We start from the raw sequence: 20581 nt of genomic DNA, 5'->3' as shown, positions 1-20581 counted from the left end.
CTACGGTGTTAGAAATGGATTTGGACATTAATCCTGATTCTGTTGTTCAGCACTTTCGACATGCTTTGTGACAGGATTAACGAGGTATCGAAGCTCGGAGCAGTCCGAAGCCATTGGCCTTTGAAACCATAATTCAAGCTCTGTTTTGGACTCGCGGAAATATTCGAATACAAACACCATTGTTGTAATAGTCAATAAGACTCGGAAAATAGAGTAAGTATGAAGCAGCTGATGACAGTGGATCCCTTACAAGCCCCATGGAAAGATGTATATTACAGTAACAAGGCCCAATGGAGTTGACCCAACCAACCATTTCTTATTTCTACTTTCTTGGTCCTAGAAGACCTTGCCCCAAAATCGAAGCCAGTGTTTAACTCTCTCGTCCCGTCAACTACAATGGAGGCTCCGATCAGGGCTGCACAATTCCTGGGGTTCACTGTCTTCTTTCTTCTATTTTGCGTCTGCAGATCCTCTCCTTTACATAATCTCTTGATCTCCAACGCCGAGCGTAGAGTAAGCATCAAACCTCTCTCTCTCTCTCTCTCTCATTTCTATCTTTCCACTTTTTAATCTTGGATTTATTCCAAATTGTCAAAATTATGATGTGCGGTTAAAAAATTTATTTAAAGAACTCATTTTAGGTAAGGAATTATATATGGATTTATATTTTAAATGCTCCAATCATTAAAGAAAATGTAAGATGTTCGATCATAATACTCTTTACTTTGTTCTGGTTAATTTGGTTTCTTTTTCTTCTTCTTTTTTCTGGCTAATTTGGCTTCTTTTGTTAAATTGTGATATACACTTCAAAAGTTTTTTTATTTAGAAAAAAGAACTGATTTTAGATAAGATGATATATGAGTTTTGGATCATAAAAGCTCCAATTGTTAAAAACAAATATTGCAAGATACTTTTTTTTATAAGAATTGCAAGCCTCTTTAAAAATCCTCATCTTGATTAAAGGAAGCTCCCTAATCAGTGGAAGGCCTTAAAATTTTATTCATAACTGAAATTACATAAGAAACAGCCATACAAACACTCCCTCAAAAACAAAAAAACATAAAACACCCCCAAACCACCAAAAACACCAACACTGGCTTTGGGTAAAACCAATTTAGAGACTGCAACAGCCTCCGATTGGTTTACCCTTTACAATAATATTACAAAGAATCAACCACCACAAAGCCTATCAAAAAAGCACAAGACATGCAAGAATTCTGTTACAATTAACCAATCCCCTGCTTAGCTAGCTGTCAGCCTCCAAATTACAGCCCCTAGGAATCCATCTAAGGACGACCCCCTTGGCCTTAATAATGGCTTCAATTTCCTCCACCAGATCACTAAAAAAAGAAGGGGCAGATTGCAGATTTAAAATCCAGTCCACTGCACATTTGCAGTCGCTCTCAATAATAAGTCTTCCCTTGTTGGCCCAATTTGAGGAATAGAAAAAATTCAAACCTTCCTTGATAGCTTTCAGTTCAGTCAAACTAGGCAAACCAGGCCCTACTGCAGAAGAGAAGGAAGCTAGAGACCCGCTGGAAGAGTCTCTCAAAACACCACCAATACCCCCTTGTATTCCATCTCCAGTCACTGCTCCATCAACATTGAGTTTAAACATATCTGCTGGAGGAGGAGACCAACCAATAACCTTCTTAGGACCAGTAGAAATGAGAAAAGAATATGCCCTCGTAGGATCCCCTACTAAAAGGTCTGTCTGAATCCTAACCGACGGATGTTTTGCTAAAAACCATTTCGCCAACCTAAATCTAGAGATAAAATACAGAACTGAACTATCACATTTTCCATTTTCAAAGACAACTAGATTTCTTACTTTCCAAATTGACCAGAAAATAACAGCCGGAACGAACCTCCAAATAATGGAATTATGCCTAAGATTGGACCATGAGCAGAGAAAGGAGGAAGGATCTTGATGTAGAGCAGTAGAAATATCCCATAACCTTAAAAATTGACTCCACAAACCCGAAGCAGCAGAACACGTGAGGAACAGATGGGATATAGTTTCATCCTGGGAATTACATAGTGGACACAGTACATCCGTTAGAGGGATCCCTCTTTTCTTCAATTCCACTCTAACTGCTAGTTTCTGATGGCAAATCTGCCATAAGAATGTTTGAACTCTAGGCGGAGCCAAACCATCCCAAACCCACTTCTTCCACTCAAAACTCCCTTCAGAACTATCATACAAAGACAGTCTACAAACTTTGACCGAGAACATGCCATCCCCCTTACCCGACCACCCTAGGAAATCATCGACAGAACATGACAGCTTAATCTTGTCAACCAACAACATTAGATCGATCCACTGGTCTAATTCCCAATCACACAAATTCCTTCTAAGTTGAATATTCCAAACCCAAACATTATCTACATATCCACCAAACTCAGAGACCTTCCCCCGTTTATTTGTAGACAAAGCAAAAATTCTAGGAAATTGATGAGATAAAGGCAGATTAGTGATCCAAACATCAGTCCAGAATGCAATCGACTGACCATTTCCCACTTGTATTTTTGAATTGTCTCTCAAACAGTCACCAATCTGATCATTCTTCGAAAAGTTATTAAGGATGCCTCTCCAAATCCAAGAATCAAAAGGAGAAGCTGCATCTAAAATAGTAAGGGACAGAACATCAACATTGTTTTTGCAGCAGATCACCTCCTTCCACAAACTTCTTTTTTCATTTGCAAATTTCCAAATCCATTTCCCAAGAAGGACTCTATTCATCACCCTTAAATCAAGTATTCCTAAGCCACCTTCTTCAATAGGTTGGCAAACTAACTTCCAACTCACCCAATGCATTCGTTTCTTATCAAGGTCTTCACCCCAAAGGAAGTTTGCCATCAGAGAATTCAACTTCTTAGTCACTTTGATGAGAATCTTGAAAATAGATAGAAAAAATATTGGCAAGGATGATAACACAGATTTAACTAGAACAATTCTACCCGCCAATGACAATGTTTTTGCTTTCCAACCTGCTAGTCTTCTATTAAAATTCTGGAAAACTGGATCCCACATACTCTCTGAATTCTTCCTAGTGCCAATCGGTAGACCAAGATAAGCCATAGGAAAAGACCCCACTCCACAGTTCACTTTCGTAGCCCACTCTTTAACCATGTCAACATCCATATTAACTCCATATAACGAACTCTTAGACAAATTTAAATGTAACCCAGACATAACCCCAAAAATCCTCAATACTCTTCTAATATTTAAAATCTGCATTGGAGAATCTCTGCAAAAAAGGATTAAATCATCTGCGAATTGTAAATGTGTCAAATTAAAAGAGTTGCCAACTCTACCAATGCTGAACCCTTGAAAGAGACCTAAATCGGCAGCCTTAATCAGCATAAGATGTAACATTTCCCCCACTAAATTGAACAGGAGAGGTGATAGACTGCATCCTTGTCTCAACCCTTTATTAATGCGAAATTCATCAGTAGGACAGCCATTAACTAACACCGAGATAGAGGCTGAAGAAACACAACATTTAATCCATGAGATCCATTTTTCCCAAAACCCATAGCCTTCAAAATTCTAAATAGTAAAGGCCACTCAACCGAATCATATGCCCTACTAAAATCAGCTTTGAAAACAACACCTTTTCTCCCTAGCTTTCTCCAATAGTCAATGCCTTCATTTGCCAAAAGCGCACAATCAATCAATTGTCTACCCGGAATAAAAGCGAATTGTGAGGGGCTTACCAAGCTATTGACAACAGAGACAAGCCTTTTCGATAGCACCTTAGAAATGATCTTATAAAGGCTGCCAACTAGACTAATGGGCCTGAAATCTTCAATTCCCTCAGGATTCGCTTTCTTAGGGATTAAAGTAATAAAGGAATGATTCACTCCCTTTTCCCATTCTTTGCCTCTATGAAAATCTTGGACAAATTGCATGATATGCTCCTTCAAAATGGACCAGAATTTTTTAAAAAAACCCATAGAAAACCCATCCGGACCAGGTGCCTTAGCACTATCCGAATGAAAGACAGCTTCCCACACTTCTTGTTCAGAAAAGTCCACCTCTAAACCAGCCTTATGTTCCTCTGTCAATTTGTTAAAATTCAAATTACAGTCATCCACTTCCAGAGCTGCATTCGAGTTGTAATTGGCTTTAAAAAAACTCAGAAATAGCTGATCTAATCTGATTAGGATTAACAATATCTACCCCATCCACTTTCAAAGATGAAATGGCATTCACTCGACTCCTATTAAGAGCACATAAATGATAAAATCTGGTATTTCTGTCCCCATCCTTGATCCATTTAAGTCTTGATTTTTGAAACCAAATGCTCTCATCCTTCCTATGCAAACCCCACAATTCATTCCTCCACGTCAATAGTTGACCCTAATCTTGTGCCGAAACCCCCCCTGACACCTCAATTCCAACTCATTTATCCTATTCTCCAAATTTGAAATCTGTTCGGAAAACCCCGTATTATTACTATTGGGCCACTTTTTAATCACTTTCTTAGTTCCTTGAAGAATACTCAACATACCCCTACGAGCATTTTCCCTCTTTAAATCATACACAGCATTCTTAACCACCCCATCAAACCCATCCTCCTCTAGTAAATAATTAAAAAACCGGAAAGGTTTATGACCCCAGTTTTTTAAATCGTCCTCAAGTACTATAGGGTTATGATCAGAAATAGATTTCGGCAACAGTTTCTGAATAACTTTTGGAAATACCTGAAAAAAAGCACCACTTAATAGAAACCGATCTAATCTAATCCACGTGGAAGCTTCTCTATTATTGCACCATGTAAATCTCCCTCCAACTAGTGGTAGATCCATAAGATTTAAATTTAAGACAAAGTTAGAGAATAAGTCCACCGAATGCCAATTTTGAGCCATTCCAATTTTCTCCTCGGGATCTAGATAAGCATTGAAGTCCCCCCCTATGCATACAGGCAAATCAAGATTCTGCAAAAAACTCATCAATTCTCCAGAGAAATCCTCTTTTTCAGCCTCAACCGACAGACCATACACATTCACAACAACACATTCAAAGTTAACCAACTTAAACTTTCCTGTTAACGCAATAAATCTATTACGTTTAAGTTCCCTACTAACTTCAAACAAATTTTCATCCCACAAGCATATTAACCCTCCTGCCGAACCAGTAGCTGGCTGAAAGCTAATTCATTTCAAGCAATTACCCCCCAACCTCCTCAGTAAACCCTTTCGACATTTATTCAGTTTAGATTCTTGAATAAACATAATAACAGGTTTGTGTTTTGATACTAATCTTGCAACTGCTCTTACTTTTTCCATCTTTCCAAGCCCCCTAACATTCCATGAAATCAATCTGATTTGTGACATAATTCTCAAAATCTGCAAAACCTGACCATCCCGAAAACAGCAACTCAAGAACTCCTAATAGGACCATTCAGCTCCATCTTCATGATCTCCTCTTCCAATACATGATTGCCCCCTTTGAAAGAGATCCCCAACATATCACAGACTTCCCTAGTAACAGCAGCTTCCAATCTTGCATCCATATATTTGTTTGGTGACTCAGAAGTAGCACTGTTTTGATCCAGAGGAACCCTGACCCTACCTCTATCTACCCTTTCATACACTCGCTCATGGAAACTAATGGGAGCTTCACCCTCCGAACCATCACTGCCAGACCATGTAGGAACAATCCTAAATTTCCTGTGCTTTAGAAAGCCTCTTCTTAAACCAAGAGAGAGAGACTCTTTATTTGTTTCCCTCCCCTGGTAATCACCCAATAGCACTGGCGATCCTTCCCTTTCTCTACCATGTCATCCTTTGAAAACTGAGTCTGAATTCTGATATTGGATCCTTCAACTCTTAAATTTGAATTAGAATCTGGCAAAGCTCTAGCCAAATCCTGCAGACTTGATTCCACCATCATATTTTGCTTTAAAGCTTCCTGATCCTCCATCCAAGCTTCCTTTTGTTTGCCATAACCCACTCTAATTAAATTAACTTCTGGCCCAGCTGTTGAGAATCTGATGGGCTCACTCAAGTCCTCTAAATGGGCTTTATTACTTTCGTTAGAAAAAATACTTCTGTTCCCCATACCCTGAAAGTTCCCTCTAAAATTCAAACTCACTTCTGGATTTTCTGACACCTTTGCTCCACTAGTTTGACCTTCTCCATCCTTCCACATTAAAACCTGACCTCCTTTGCCGACTGCCACAGCTGTACCAACATCTCCTTCCAACCACCTGTCTACACTGTCCCTAGTATCGCCAGCTATTAAGATTTTTCTCCCAACCCCGTCTGAGCACCGACCTTCTTCCTCCTCCGAAAGATTATCGCCTTTGGATACTCCCTTTCCGGCCACCGTTGATTTTCCTACTGAAAAACTTTCCTGTTTTATATAGACCGACCCCACAGTAATTTTAACCTTAAAAGATCTCCCATACGAACCCAAAATAACAGAATCCTGAATATCAAAAGGACTGGCCACCCTCAACAAAGCCCTTGCCACCGCCATGTCCTTTCTTCTTGCCGTTGATTCATGTAAACAGACAAACTTCCCCCACCTTGAAACAAGCTTTTCCAGAAATGAAACATTCCAACATAATAATGGAATTCCAACAAGGTCAACCGAACCAAATGCCATCGGAATACCTTCATCATTCAAAAGCTGGTCAATCCAGTCAAACCAAAAGGACAATTTCTCCAGTCTGCTCGACCACGCTTCCTTAAATTCTTCCACCGAGTCAAAGGTTAGGATACACGAGTTCCATGTAAATCCCCACTTAGCTCCCTTAACCTTAAACCCGTCACTAGCCAGCCCCTTCAGTACTAGTTCCAGATCAAACTGGGTTTTAATAATCCCAGTCAATGATCTTTTCACCCAGTCCCATTCATCTGAGGGTAAATGCATCTCCCACAGATTTCTCATTCCAACATCCTTACTAAGGTGCCCCTCCTTTCTATTTTTACTCGCCGTATCTTCCCTCAACCCATTAGAAGAGGCTAATGCTTCCTTATATGATCTATCATCCCTCATACGGTTGAAAGACTCTGATCCAACACTTCTTTTCCATTTCGCTCTCTTCAATACCTTATCATCATCTTTTTTGGGATTTCTGCTTACAAAATGCCTATATCTCTGCCTCCGATATCTAGCTGCACCTACCGAAACTTTCTTCCCATCTATTGAGATACCATTGACATTCGCTATCGCCTTCTTCATTCCTTCCTCCTTCGCAAACTGAACGAACGCAAACGTATGGTCTCTATAATTTGGCTTGTTATAATTATTCTGGATGTAAACTCGCATAACACTACCTTGCTGACGAAAAATATCCCTTAATGTTCTCCAAGTGACTCTTGCTAAGATTGTCTACAAACACTGTCCAATCCTCACCAGAGGACTGTCCCCCTAAGACATTATCTCTCAAAGCCATTGATGATTCAGAAGAAGAAAATAAAAATAAAAAACAAAGACGCTTAAATTTTTTAATATTGCAAGATACTTGATTTGATATTTTTATTTCATTTTTTTATTTGGCTTCTTTTGAGCTTATTTATTTATATATTTTCTAAATATTGTTTTTGGTTGATGCAGATTGACTTGACCTCCCACATTGTCAAAGTTTACTTGACTTTGAAGGTAATTTCTCTCCAAATACTACAAGTTTATTTAATTTAATTAATATATATATATATTTATTTATATGTATGTGTATGCATATATCATATATGAATTATTTTCTAAATCGTTTTAGTATAGAGGGGTCGAGGTTTTATATTTCAGTTTTGAATTGGGTGCCTAAAATTTTCCTGTGAATGTAAGTTTCTGCTAGTTTTTCCTATATCGGGTACTCGTTTTTTAATGCTTTTATCATTTTATTTTGTGCTTGCCATTTTTTGTGTCTGTGTCTGTGTTCTAATACATATATTTTTTGAAGAATTAACATTTTGGAAAAAGAAATTTAAACTATTTTTAATAGGGAAATGCATAATTTACTCGTTTTATGAAGCAATTATGTTTCGGTGAACTATTTTTTAGGTAATTATGTGCTTTTTTAATCAAAAAGGATTTTTCCTTTTAGCAACTTCTGATGTAGTAGATTTTATATAGCAAAACAATCGTAACTTAACAATGGAGTCTATAATTTCTTACTGGTATATACAGTTGAACTAATTCGAGGCATGTTTTAAGTATTAACATCAATGGTATGAGTAATATATTATTAATATATAGTATTCTAAGATTTTCATGTCCTTTACTATGAATAATTGTATATAAATATATGTGCATTTGTATCTCTTTTAGGTCGAGAATGCCGGTAGTACGCCAACTTCAGAAATTCTTCTTGCTTTCCCACCCACTCAAGTTGATCATCTAGCAACAGTTGAAGTATTAGTAACTAAAGGGAAGAGAAAGAAGACTACTTTAGTCCGTCTTGATGTTAAACCGACTGAACTGCCTGATGCACCTAATGGCACTAAATATTTTACTATTTATTTGGCTAATCCCTTAAATTCCGGTGAAAGTATGACACTAGAAGTGTTGTACTTGTTTACACACTCCCTAGAACCTTTTCCAGCAGAGATAGGCCAATCAGAATCTCAATTAGTATATTATCGTGATAGTGCGTTAATATTGTCGCCATATCATATTAAGCAACAAGCAACTTTCGTTAAGACACCAAGTACTAAGGTGGAATCGTTCACAAGGGTGGAACCCACGAACCGTGCAGGCACTGAAATGAAGTATGGGCCATATGAGGATCGTCCACCATACTCTTTTTCTCCTATTCTTATACATTTTGAGAATAATAGCCCATTTCCCGTGGTTGAGGAGCTTGTTCGTGAAGTTGAGATATCTCATTGGGGCAACCTTCAGGTCACAGAGCAATACACATTGGTTCATGGTGGTGCTCGGCACAAAGGTGTATTTTCAAGGTAGAGTAGATACTGCCTACCTGGATTCAGCTTGAAAGATCGAGAAATGCACATTTTTATGATTGATTTTATAGTCACTTTCTGGTGCATACTATTTTCAGGGTTGAGTACCAATCCAGGCCAACTTTGAGTGGTACGTCCTCATTGCGATACCTTCTGGCAAGACTACCTCCTAGGGTTCATTCTGTCTACTACCGGGATGAAATAGGAAACATCTCATCATCACACCTGCGTACGGATTCCCGTAAGGTATTCAAATGTGTTTCTCTTCCATTCTGTCTCTCCTTCGCTCCCTTGCAGCATTTTTTTAACTACCACATTATTTACCTAGTCAGCTTTGTAATTGTCGTGATTTATGAGTTATTCCTAAAAACAAATATCCCAGTTTCCTGGTTGTCTGACCATGTAGACATTTAAAACCCTTGTATTTATAATTCTCCTTGATGGCATGTAAGATTCTATTTGAAATTACTCAGGAAAGTGTTTTTTGGAACGATGGGTTTTATTCCACTTCCACATTAATTCCTAGTACAATAGTATGCATTTATAATGGAAACTGGAAAAAGGTCACTTGCATCTTGCTTTTTAAAAGCAAGTTTTGATTTTTCTGGCTTAGTTATATTTTGTTACTATTGTACAACAAGGTTTTCCCAGTCTTTTAATCATGCATTTATTTCTTACTGCATCATTTTCCATGTTCCAATTAAGCAAAAGTCAGCATAATATTAAAGGTTTTTTTTAATCTTCTTATATTGTTCTATTGCTGCTGTTTTCTCTTCGGTATGTTGATTGTCGACTAAGATTGTTCTCTTACAGTCTGAACTGGAAATTGAACCACGGTATCCTTTATTTGGAGGTTGGAAAACAACTTTTGTCATCGGTTATGGCCTACCATTACAAGACTTCCTTTTTGAGTCATCTGATGACAGACGTTACCTCAACTTTACCTTTGGATGCCCTCTTCTTGAGACTGTGGTTGACAAGTTAACCGTCAAAGTAGGCTCTTAGTTGTTTTTTCATTTGTCCAAAATTGAAAATATGAATTTACTATGATGGGAACTAATATGCTATGCTTCAGGTTGTGTTACCTGAGGGATCAAAAGACCCATCGGCTGTAGTTGCCTTTCCTGTGGAGCAGCATCTTGAGGTAATTATTCCCAATTCAATGATCTCTTTTGAGTTTTCAAATCGGATGCACAATGCATGCATGGATGTATATATGTTATGGTCAAGACTTTGTCTTCTGTCATATGTGTCAAACCGAGATGTGTTCCATTTGAATCTTGCAGACCAAATATTCTTACCTTGATGTTGTGGGAAGGACTGTGGTGGTCATGGAAAAGAAGAATCTTGTTCCCTCGCACAACTCTCATTTCCAGGTAATTTATCACCTCTTCCATTTGCATTATACGTTTTTTAATTGGTATGAATTTTGTTGTTGTCCATGATGAATCCATCTCCTCGTGATATTTCAATTTGCTGCTTAGATCACCGTGGTAACTGAAACCTTAAAACGATGAAAGATTGAAACACATAAGTACTGTTCTGGAGGCTTGTTCGAATGAATCTAGGTAGTCTTTGTATTACAGTCAAGTTCAATTTTGTCCTTGTAGTATAAAACTAGGTAGTATCAAAATGATGGTATAGACTTCTTGTTTGTAGGTTCGGCGCCAATATCAGATTTACAAATTAAATTACTCAATTCTATATCACAAAGATTAAATCGCAATTTCGACTATAACAGAGACACTGCCTCGATCTTTTAGCCTCAAAAAGCATGCCCGTTAATGTTAGCAGAACTGGATTCTCTTCACTGTCGTGTTTTTTTGTGGACCCCTCTTTGTAGGTTCACTACACCTTCAAGCCAATCTTCATGCTTGCAGAGCCTCTGATGCTGGCGTCTGCGTTCTTCTTGTTTTTCGTGGCTTGTGTAGCTTACCTGCACATTGATCTTTCCATCCGTAAGTGAAACACAGCGGTTCACTATCGGAAAATTAGAAAATAGTTCTAAATCGTAACTCTTTAGATTGCAGTGATGCCAGATTCCCTCAGGTGAGAGAATACACCAACTCTAGGATTAGGGCGTTGTCTTGTGTGCTAAAATTACAAAACCTGAGAATTTTTTTGGGACGAATAATAGTTTCCTATTATAATAATTCGTTTTTACAATGCAATTGTTTCAAGTTTTGGGCGAATATCAGATATGGGTTTTGCAAAGATCATTCATCAGTACCTATATCCAAAGCCTCCCGCCAATCTGATTCTAATGGTGATCGTAAATGGTCTAAGTTTTCATCTGCCCATAGTATTTTTTAATCTAATATTCTTTTTTCAATAGATTATTTTTTTAATATTTTAAATGATTTCTTAATTTTTTGGAAAAAAAATACTAAATAAGGTTAAGACATTTTAAAAAATTAATTAAACTAACAAACTTTCAAAAAGAATCAATTAAGTTTATCTATTACATCATTTATACATGATCATAATGTTAACATTTTAAAACGTTATTTAGGCACAGTTACTATTGGAGGCAGTTTCTGTTGGTCAAAAGACTAAATTAATTAATTTTAGGGTAAAGTATATAAATAGTCCCTGATTATAGAGTGTTATTTTGTTTAGTCTATCGATTATTAAAAGTTATAAAGAGGTCACTTGGTTATTCTTATGTTTTAAACTCATCATTTTTTGCTAAAAAAATTGACGATAGTTTGAGCTAGACGTTAACTTACTGATTGTAATGTGATAAAATGTAATCTCAAAATATTAAATGATTATCATATCTTAGTCAATAAACTAACATTCATCCCAGACTGTCATTAATTTTTTAACGAAAAATAATGAGTTTGTAATATATGAATAGTCATATGATCATTTTATAACTTGTAATAATCGAGGGATTTAACAAAGCAAAGTTATACAGTTGGGGATTATTTTATAACTTTTTTATTAATTGGTGACTCAATAAACACTCTATAATCATGGGACCATATGCGTACGTTACCCTTAATTTTATGAGTTTAAAGAATTAAATATATTTTAAAAGTTTTCAAGGGGTCGATAACTCTTTTTCAAAAGTTCAAGGGCCTTATAAATCATTAAACCTTAATAAATCAACCAACTTAGACAGTTGACATAACTTTTACTCTTGCATTAACGGCTACTTTAGTAATTTAACACGTGGAGACCATGAAATCATGTTCTGTTTACAAAATTTAGAAGATAAAAGAAAAAGGAAAGGGTTCACTGTGAACTTAAAAAGCACGATGGTTTCCCGTTAATTTGATTCTTTGATTCCCTTAGTTGGGATCAGAAAATAACTTTTCCCCTTAAAATCTCAATTAAAATCCAAAAAGAAAAAAAAAAGTCATCATCATGCGATAGATTTTTATCATTAAGGTTGAGGAATACTTGTTCGAGTTAGACAAATTAAAGATTAAAGATATAACAATAAAATTATGACTACAATACAATTTAATTTAATTGGTCGAATACCTATTAACACTTTAATGAAAATCAAAATTTTAGTCACCAACAATCTTATTTGGTCTATAACACAACAAATTAATATAAATGAACCAATTGCATGAATCAACTTTCCACATAAAATAACAGCTTATTTAGGCAAAAAGATTAAGAATTTATTTACAGGTAAAAGTATAAGATGTTTATTTTTAATATTTTAATTTATAAAGGTTATTAAAAAATAAAATCTAAGATACTGGTATATATAAAAAACTTACAAATTTCAACGGTAGAAAACTCAGAGAACTAACGGAAAACCCGTTACGAAGACGGTGTTTTCACGAGAGAGACAGTTAGAATCCCACACCGACACGTTAAAATTATCGCCTTAATTATCGTGCATGAATTTCCGGGTAAATCATGATTGTTTCCCTGTTTTTCTTTTTGGACTTTCTGTATCCGGTTACACAACCGAGTACCGATCTCTATGACCTGCTACATCCAGTCACTCTGTCGGTGCTTGAAGTGTCGGCACCGACACGCCAGATTTATTGCCGGTAAATTTAATGGTTTTTTTTTTGAAGACTAATAAAAGAATTGATTGGAGGGGGTTCATTAGATGTTTTGTGGTGCATGGTGGGGACCGTGGAATTTGGAAAGAGTTTATTGGTTGAATGGAAGTGAGATCCACGTGGAGTGCATCCATTTCCGTATTGGAGTATTCATAAAGCCTGCACATGATTTGCAACCCAATGAATCGGGACTTGCTTTGCACCCAACAATTATCTTGACCCATAAAATTAAGAAACTCTATAGGTTAAATTATCTTAAGATAATTAAATTATAGATCAATTTTATTTTGATTATTAAAAATAATTATTATTTAATTGATTAAAATATAAAATTAGTTTAAATCAAGTAATTACTCGTTCATTGTTAAATAAATTGTTGACATAATAATTATGTAAATTATATAATAACATATTTGATTTTCATAACGTATATTTTATATTAATTTGATCTTAATTTTAGTTATAAATAATTTATTTTACGTAATATATTGAGTGATTCTAGTTGTAATTATACTTATGACTGTATTAATTGTAATTGTAAATAAAAACAATACATATATGAATAACTATCATAAGAATTAGTCATTATAAAGCACCATAAAACGAAAAATTATAATATACATGTATAAGATCCACAGGTGATAACCATAATAAATTTTAACTGAAAAAACATGCATAGGAAGTTCTCCAACAACATAAGATATGAATAGTACCGTTCTCTCGATACTCAATTTACTTTATTGAATTATATATCAATCTGTGTACATTCTAGGCACAGATAACAAGTCAAACATTAGTGCACATATGCTCAATATCAATTAGGGAATAAGACCAATATTAATACTACAAGAAGGAGTATTGATAAATAATCGATTAAAAGTATTAAATCTATAAATAATTATCTTAAGGAAATTTTAAAAGGAAAACCATAATTTTTAACTTAAAAAATAAAATAAAAATTTTACAAATTCATCTCTTCTCCACCGACATGATCTAAGGAATATCAAATGATTTTAAGAAATAAAATAAAATATTTGTGGATACTTTCGTCTAAGCAATGACAGCGTGGCAGAATATAATCAGTCCAGGTAGACAAAAAGTAATCCACGGCCCAAGCCAATATCACGTGCCATCCGACCACACATCACGTGCTTGCTACTCTTTTCACTTGAAACTTCTAACTGCACCGAACTTGGTTGGTTGGAGATGTGCGAGCTAGGGATGGTAAACGGGCAGGTCGGGTGCCCACCTAATAATTTTCAATCCACCACCCGTCCACCACTCATGATGGGTATAAATTTTCAAATTCACACCCACCCACGCGGGTACATTTTCAAATCCATCCCTACACTCACTACCCACTAGCGACATACCCATCTAGACCCGCCTGACAGCAAACTAATGGGATGTTGGAGTTGGTTCCCAGACAGTTCGTGATGGGGTAGCAACGCATGCTTCAATTTGTCAGAGGAGTGGCTCTACGAATGTTATGGAGACAAATTGTAGGGAGCATGTAGTCGCAGAGCTGGATTGTTGAGTTGCTTTCGATGTTAATGCTCATAGTGCGCCTAATATGGGTTTTGAGGGGCTAAAGAACATGTAAACTTCTGCTTTTGATATTAATGCATATAGTACGACTAATTTTTGTTTGGATGGGCAGCATGGACTAAAGAATATGGAAAGTGATGTGGTTAGTGGGATTATGGGTTTAATCAAAGAGCCAAATATTTCTCTAATTAAAGACCAGATTAAAGACTAAATATCCTTAATATTTGGTTAAATTATATGTTATATATTATACAATATTAAAATTTATAAATTAGTCTCTACAATTACACCTAAATTCATAATGGTCAAAAATTTAATAGATATTTAGCTGGGCAGACGGATGTGGGGCGGGCAGATGCGGGGGCGGGTAATGTCTCAAACCCATTACCCGCCCACCACCCACGATGTGTACCACTTTATAAATCCACACCGCCCACTACCCGCTAAAATTATACACATCCCTACTCCAATTGGAGCAGATACGGTACGGAATCCACGAAACTGGACCCGTTTGCCAACCCTAGTACGAGCTATGATTCGCTGTTGTGGGTCCCATCGGCAACACGGTGAATCTGTGTTCTGCCACGTCTGAAAATAAAACGATTACGCGTGAAATGGGTTCCACATTTTAACATTGCATAATGTAAAAAATAAAAACTCTCAGCGTCTGTTTGAATAATTATTTTAATTTTATAATATGAGATCATAATTTGCTCCGCTATTTAGGCGGGTGCTGCCACCTCGAGGTTGACACTAATTGATGATTTTGCCCATGCCATGTTTATTAGTAAACAATATTACAAAGGACATATTAGTCATGAAATTATAAGGAGGTAACCGTGTCTGATGTCTTCATCAACTTCATGTGTATGTGACAACTAATTCCTAATTGAAAAGGATATATAATTCTAAGTGAGATGACCACTTCTTAAACATTATATATTTATTTTTATATAAAAAAATCAGAATTGTTGTCAATAGCATATCATGTGAGCACCAACTATCATCAAACCATTTGTTTTTCCACATAATTTTGTCAAACTTAAAAGAGTGTTGACTATGAAATAATTAAATGACTTTTGTGTACTATGTGTTTACAAATATCTAATCGGTGATGAAGATTGAAGTGTGGACAATTAGTTACTTAAAATATAAACCCAAATATTTAATTATATTATACTAAACCATCTTATAGACTAATCAAGCTTAGAAGATATATTTAATTTCTTTTAAGTTTTTTTTAATCTGATAATATTCTAGGGTCCTATCAATTGAAATTACGATTAAATTAAGTTTTAATTTTTTTTTTTAATTTTGAATTTATGTAATTTATCACTTTCAATATTTGACATTAACTCCGTCCTTACTCAAATATAAATATATTAAAAATTTATTTTACTTAAAATATCTAAACTTTAAAGGAAATTTGTTATTAATTAAAGTTTTTATTTATAACCATTGTTGAAGTGTCAACGAAATAAAAAAATTAAAGCTAGTTTAGTTTGTAATTAAATCAACGAATCAAAGCATCAGCATCATTTTAGGGCACAAAGCCATGTGAGAGTACACAACTTCAATTTTTTTTGTACACCAAAAACTTTGAACTTGGGCAACAAGATGATTTTTTAGTGAATAAGTTTCCACTACTTTCTTATATATAATAGATATTTGGGTAGGTGAAAATTTAGTTTAATTATTTTTTAAAAAAATAAAAAAAACTTAATTATGCATATATATATATATATATATTGTAATTATAATACACATCATTTCGTTTACATACGCCAAAGAATTGATGCACTATTACAAACACATGCCCCGATACATTTTACTAATTATAAGGTTTTTGTTGAGAAGATATAGACAAAACAAAACAGCTTTTATCTTCTTGTCTTTAAAGGGAAGGAATGGTATGCTTACAAGTCAGTCATCATTGTTTTATAACATATGCTATGTTAACTATTAATTGTACTACTCTCTCTAATGAAACATTTAATTGTACTAAAATGTGCCAACATCAGCAATTAATTGTAATATTTGCACAAAGTTTAAGAATTTAGGTTAATATTTTTAGTGAAATTGGTATTCATATTTGTGTTTGGTTTTTTGTCTTATTTATCATACTTTAATTTTTTGAATTACGATATTGTAATCTAAATTATTTTACTCCTCTCTTATGTATATAGATCATGTCATGTTTAATATCAATCTTAAGTAAGAAAGATACACGTTTATTTAATTTACATTTGCATCCTATGTACATTATTAAAAAAGATAAAACAAAAAACAAAAGAGAATTAAAATATTTTCCAGGCTGATTAATTAAACAACAAACTAGAAATTGCCTCCTGACAATATATTGAGGTAAAAATTTCGGTAAGCTTAACGAATAACGAGTTGAATCGAATCGAGTAATAAGTTTTTTTTAATGAACATGAATCGAATAAAATTTTATCTGGCTTATGGAGTACCGAATCGAGTCAAACAATTTTTGAGTTGAATCAAACATTACTCAACTCACGATCTACTCACTCGATAAAAGGCCCTACACATGGTGGCATGAGTGACTAAAATGTTAGAGTCATACAATTGAAATGACTAAATAAAAATATTTTTTTAATGACCAACATTAACGCCCTAAATATTTACTGATCATTTTAGTAGACGTTCTTAAATGTTAGGAACTACAATTGAAAACTTATAAAGAAAAATAAATAAATCAAAGGGTAAACTACGTATATAGCAATCCAACTATCACTTTAGTTTCGTTTTGTTCATTCAACTATTATAGTTTTTAAAATTATACTTAAAGTTACGTTTTGATTCTATGTTGATCCTTTACTGTAAAAAAATTTAATGGTAATGCTTACGTGTCATCAATGGAAAAAATAAAAAAATTATGTCAGTAGTTCTGTTTTATTTTTTAACGATAAATGATCAAAATAGAACAAAAACGTAATGTTATATATGATTTAAAAAAATATAGTTTAGTGAATAAAATAGAATAAAAGTGATAGTTGAATGACAAAATACTTAATTTACTCTAAATAAAAAGAGAGAAAGGGGAAACGGGGAGAAAGTGGGCTACAACATCAAGACAAGTAAAAGACAGCTAGCAATGAAGGAAGCTCACAAATCACCATTATTACCCCTCTCCTCTCCCTTTTAAGCCTTGCTTTCCTTACTCTTCACCTTCAAAACTTTCCCCATTTCCTCTCTTCTTCAAGGTATTTCTTTCACACTCCATTGCTTCTTCTTCATCTAACTCTCTGCTATTTTGGCTTCAAATTCCACTTCTACTTTCCACTCATCCAACACTAGAAAATTTATGAAGCTTTCTGCTGTAATTTTATTACATGAATGAGTTTCACTCTATATTTCAGCTATCAAAGCAATTTATACACTAAAAATTCAATTTCTTCAACTACTGTTTCAGGTTTCCCGAGAAAATTCTCTTCGTTTTCCTCCAAGTCATCTCTTGTTTCCGGAAAGTTTTGCTCATTGACGGGTGTCTAAGGTTTGCTTCAAAATCACTCTATATCTTCCTTTTGTTCATCAAATTTCGAAATATAGCTTTAAAAAACAGTGATAACTTAGTAAGGGCTACTTTAACTAAGAAATTGAAATGACGAAGTAATGATAATTTCTGTTTTTTTATTTTTTTTGCAGGTTTGTTTAAGTTTTTCGTATAAGTAAATATGGTTGGATCAACAGATTTCATTGATGAGATAGATTGTGGAAGCTTCTTCGACGACCTCATCGACTTCCCTAACGGAGATGTCGAACTCGACTCCTCCGCCGCGTTTCCTAGCATTTGGACAACTCAGCTCGAGTCATTACCTTGTTCCGACCCAGTTTTTTCCAACAACAGTGCTTCCGACCCCTCCGCTGAACTCTTTGTTCCGGTTAGTGTTGTGTTTACTTTTTAAAATATATATTTTTAGTGAAAGCAGTTTTTCTGCTTATTTTTGCTTATTAAAGTTGATTTTTATGTGTGTGAAATTTAGCTAATTTTAAAGGATTTCAATTTCAATTATATATTCTATACCATACAGATTAAATTTTGCAAACTGTTCCATATATTAGTTGGAATATGCAACTAAAATGAGATTTGAATCTGGTGATTTGGTTTTTGCAGTATGAAGATATTGTTCAATTGGAATGGATGTCAAACTTTGTTGAAGATTCTCACAGTGGAGAAAGCTTGACAATTAAGAAAGAAGAGTCATCTTCCATCAGTATGGTAAGACCTAATAGTCCATATGTCTTGTTGTGTCATGGATCATGAGTACTTCGAGTTATATAAATTTTTGCATATTCATGTATTTGTGTTGTGTTTAACCAAAATTTCCAGGCATCCCATCATCAATTCCAGACTTGCAGTCCGATTTCAGTTCTTGAAAGTAGCAGCTCCTACTCAGGAGCGAAACCATTGACGTGCAGTCCTGAGACAGCTGCTCCTGGGAAGCGCAGATGTGCACGCAGCAAATGTCCTCGTCCGGCCATGTTCAATAGTTTTCCAGGAGTTCCACTGATCTCCCCAACTTCATCCGTCAATGAGAGCGACATTCCTCAGCCCTTTGCATTTCCGAATGTGCTGTCGGATTCTGAGAACTATGCCGAGTCCCGGCTTCTGATCAAATTACCGAAACAAGTTAATGCGGAACATAAGAAGAAGAAGAAGAAGATCAAGCTATCACTTTCAGCTCCAGCAGGCATTGCTGATGATAGTCAAAATCCAACTGCACAAGGTGTTGGGAAATGTATGCATTGCGAGATAACAAAGACGCCACAATGGAGGGCAGGGCCAATGGGTCCGAAAACCCTTTGCAATGCTTGCGGAGTCCGATACAAGTCCGGCAGGCTCTTCCCAGAGTACCGGCCTGCTGCGAGTCCGACGTTTGTTCCGTCATTACACTCAAATTCTCACAAGAAAGTACTGGAGATGAGAACCAAAAGTTGTGCACTAGCACCTACCACAACAATGATCGACAACAATTCACCAGAGCTGATTCCCACTAAAAGCAACCCTACATTGGATTATATATGAAGGTCCGAGCCAACACATCCGATCATGGGTATGGTTATATACCTCGAAAGATCATTCAAATACATGAAAAGTGTTGGAAAAATTGAACTTCACCACAACAAACACACACCTTTATTCGATTTATACCCAAGTCTGAGTACCATAGCTTTCCTTATTTTATTTCTTTGATCTTTATTTTTTCCTGCACAGGGTTGAAATAGAGAAAATAGGAGCATTAGATGGCTAATATTTAAATGAGAGAGAGATTGTAGTGAGAACTTTGAGGCAAAAAGGGTAGAGAAAATGGAAGCTTGAGAGTTAGCAAAGTTGTAGGTTTTAGAAACGATTAGGTCCTTGAAATGCCATTAGCCCATTAGTTATTGGGGTCTATGTATCTTTTTGGTGAGAATTCTTAATTTTTGCAGTTCATTTTAGTATAAATCAAAAGAATGAGACGAGTAATGAAATTTGAGAATTTATTTTCTATTGAAAATGTCTTTGATTTGTTCAATCAATCGGTAATCTAAAATCTCCTCCAATGGTTCTGGCAATGCCATCTTACATAAACTAGTTCACTGATATTCCTGTATGGTACCACCTTCTGCATATCTTTGCAATTACTGAGTGTCAATGGAGGATGGAACTCCACAAGATAAGCGGTTCAAAGAGAGGTCAAATTGTCCAAGATTCTGAAGTTTGCCTGTAAGCAAGTGTCCTCTGATACGAACATTCATGAGCCTGAAAAGATTACATACTCCTCCAGGAACATCCATGAGCAATCCCCAAGTTCCATAAGGATGTTACCTTGGAGATTACTCTGGCTTAAGTTCAGAACGAAGCGATCTCAACTGGCAACTGCCCAGTTTCACAGGGGATATTGCCATGCAAGCTGCTATTGGAAAGGTCGGTCACTCTCAAGAAGCTAAAATTCCAGATCGATGGAGCCACCGAGTTTCATGCCTAAAACTGATGACACTTTGATGCTGCCGACTGCATCGAACGCCTTGTCACTTGCACAAATGGAGTGAAGCATTCCATGAAAGTAGACCAC

At 35.5% G+C, this 20581-nt stretch overlaps 2 protein-coding genes across 2 annotated transcripts; both read left to right on the top strand.

Annotated features, from left to right (window-relative positions):
- The first annotated feature begins 325 nt into the window (after positions 1 to 325).
- LOC120180791 (dolichyl-diphosphooligosaccharide--protein glycosyltransferase subunit 1B-like) lies at positions 326 to 11090 on the top strand. The gene is made up of 8 exons (XM_039186085.1): positions 326 to 513; positions 7574 to 7618; positions 8285 to 8916; positions 9018 to 9165; positions 9733 to 9912; positions 9995 to 10063; positions 10206 to 10295; positions 10763 to 11090. Exons 1-8 carry the CDS (start codon positions 397 to 399, stop codon positions 10883 to 10885), a joined length of 1404 nt encoding a protein of 467 aa, XP_039042016.1. The 5' UTR covers positions 326 to 396; the 3' UTR covers positions 10886 to 11090.
- A 7077-nt stretch (positions 11091 to 18167) lies between these two features.
- LOC120180803 (GATA transcription factor 8-like) lies at positions 18168 to 19890 on the top strand. The gene is made up of 3 exons (XM_039186096.1): positions 18168 to 18406; positions 18640 to 18744; positions 18856 to 19890. The coding sequence occupies exons 1-3, from the start codon at positions 18200 to 18202 to the stop codon at positions 19549 to 19551; spliced, it is 1008 nt and encodes a 335-aa protein (XP_039042027.1). The 5' UTR covers positions 18168 to 18199; the 3' UTR covers positions 19552 to 19890.
- The last annotated feature ends 691 nt before the right edge of the window (positions 19891 to 20581 follow it).

This window comes from Hibiscus syriacus, unplaced genomic scaffold (genome assembly GCF_006381635.1).
Source record: "Hibiscus syriacus cultivar Baekdansim isolate YM2019G1 unplaced genomic scaffold, ASM638163v2 tig00112501_pilon, whole genome shotgun sequence".
NCBI lineage: Eukaryota > Viridiplantae > Streptophyta > Magnoliopsida > Malvales > Malvaceae > Hibiscus > Hibiscus syriacus.
The sequence above is the reverse complement of the archived record's forward strand: the minus strand, read 5'-3'. Positions and strand labels throughout refer to the sequence as shown.

Excerpts from the sequence above, each read along its gene's own strand:
- LOC120180803 (XM_039186096.1), top strand. The coding sequence starts at position 18,200 with ATGGTTGGATCAACAGATTTCATTGATGAGATAGATTGTGGAAGCTTC. Across the intron at positions 18,407-18,639 it reads CCGCTGAACTCTTTGTTCCG|TATGAAGATATTGTTCAATT; the intron begins GTTAGTGTTGTG and ends TGGTTTTTGCAG. Across the intron at positions 18,745-18,855 it reads AGTCATCTTCCATCAGTATG|GCATCCCATCATCAATTCCA; the intron begins GTAAGACCTAAT and ends CAAAATTTCCAG.
- LOC120180791 (XM_039186085.1), top strand. The coding sequence starts at position 397 with ATGGAGGCTCCGATCAGGGCTGCACAATTCCTGGGGTTCACTGTCTTC. Across the intron at positions 7,619-8,284 it reads AAGTTTACTTGACTTTGAAG|GTCGAGAATGCCGGTAGTAC; the intron begins GTAATTTCTCTC and ends TATCTCTTTTAG. Across the intron at positions 9,166-9,732 it reads TGCGTACGGATTCCCGTAAG|TCTGAACTGGAAATTGAACC; the intron begins GTATTCAAATGT and ends GTTCTCTTACAG.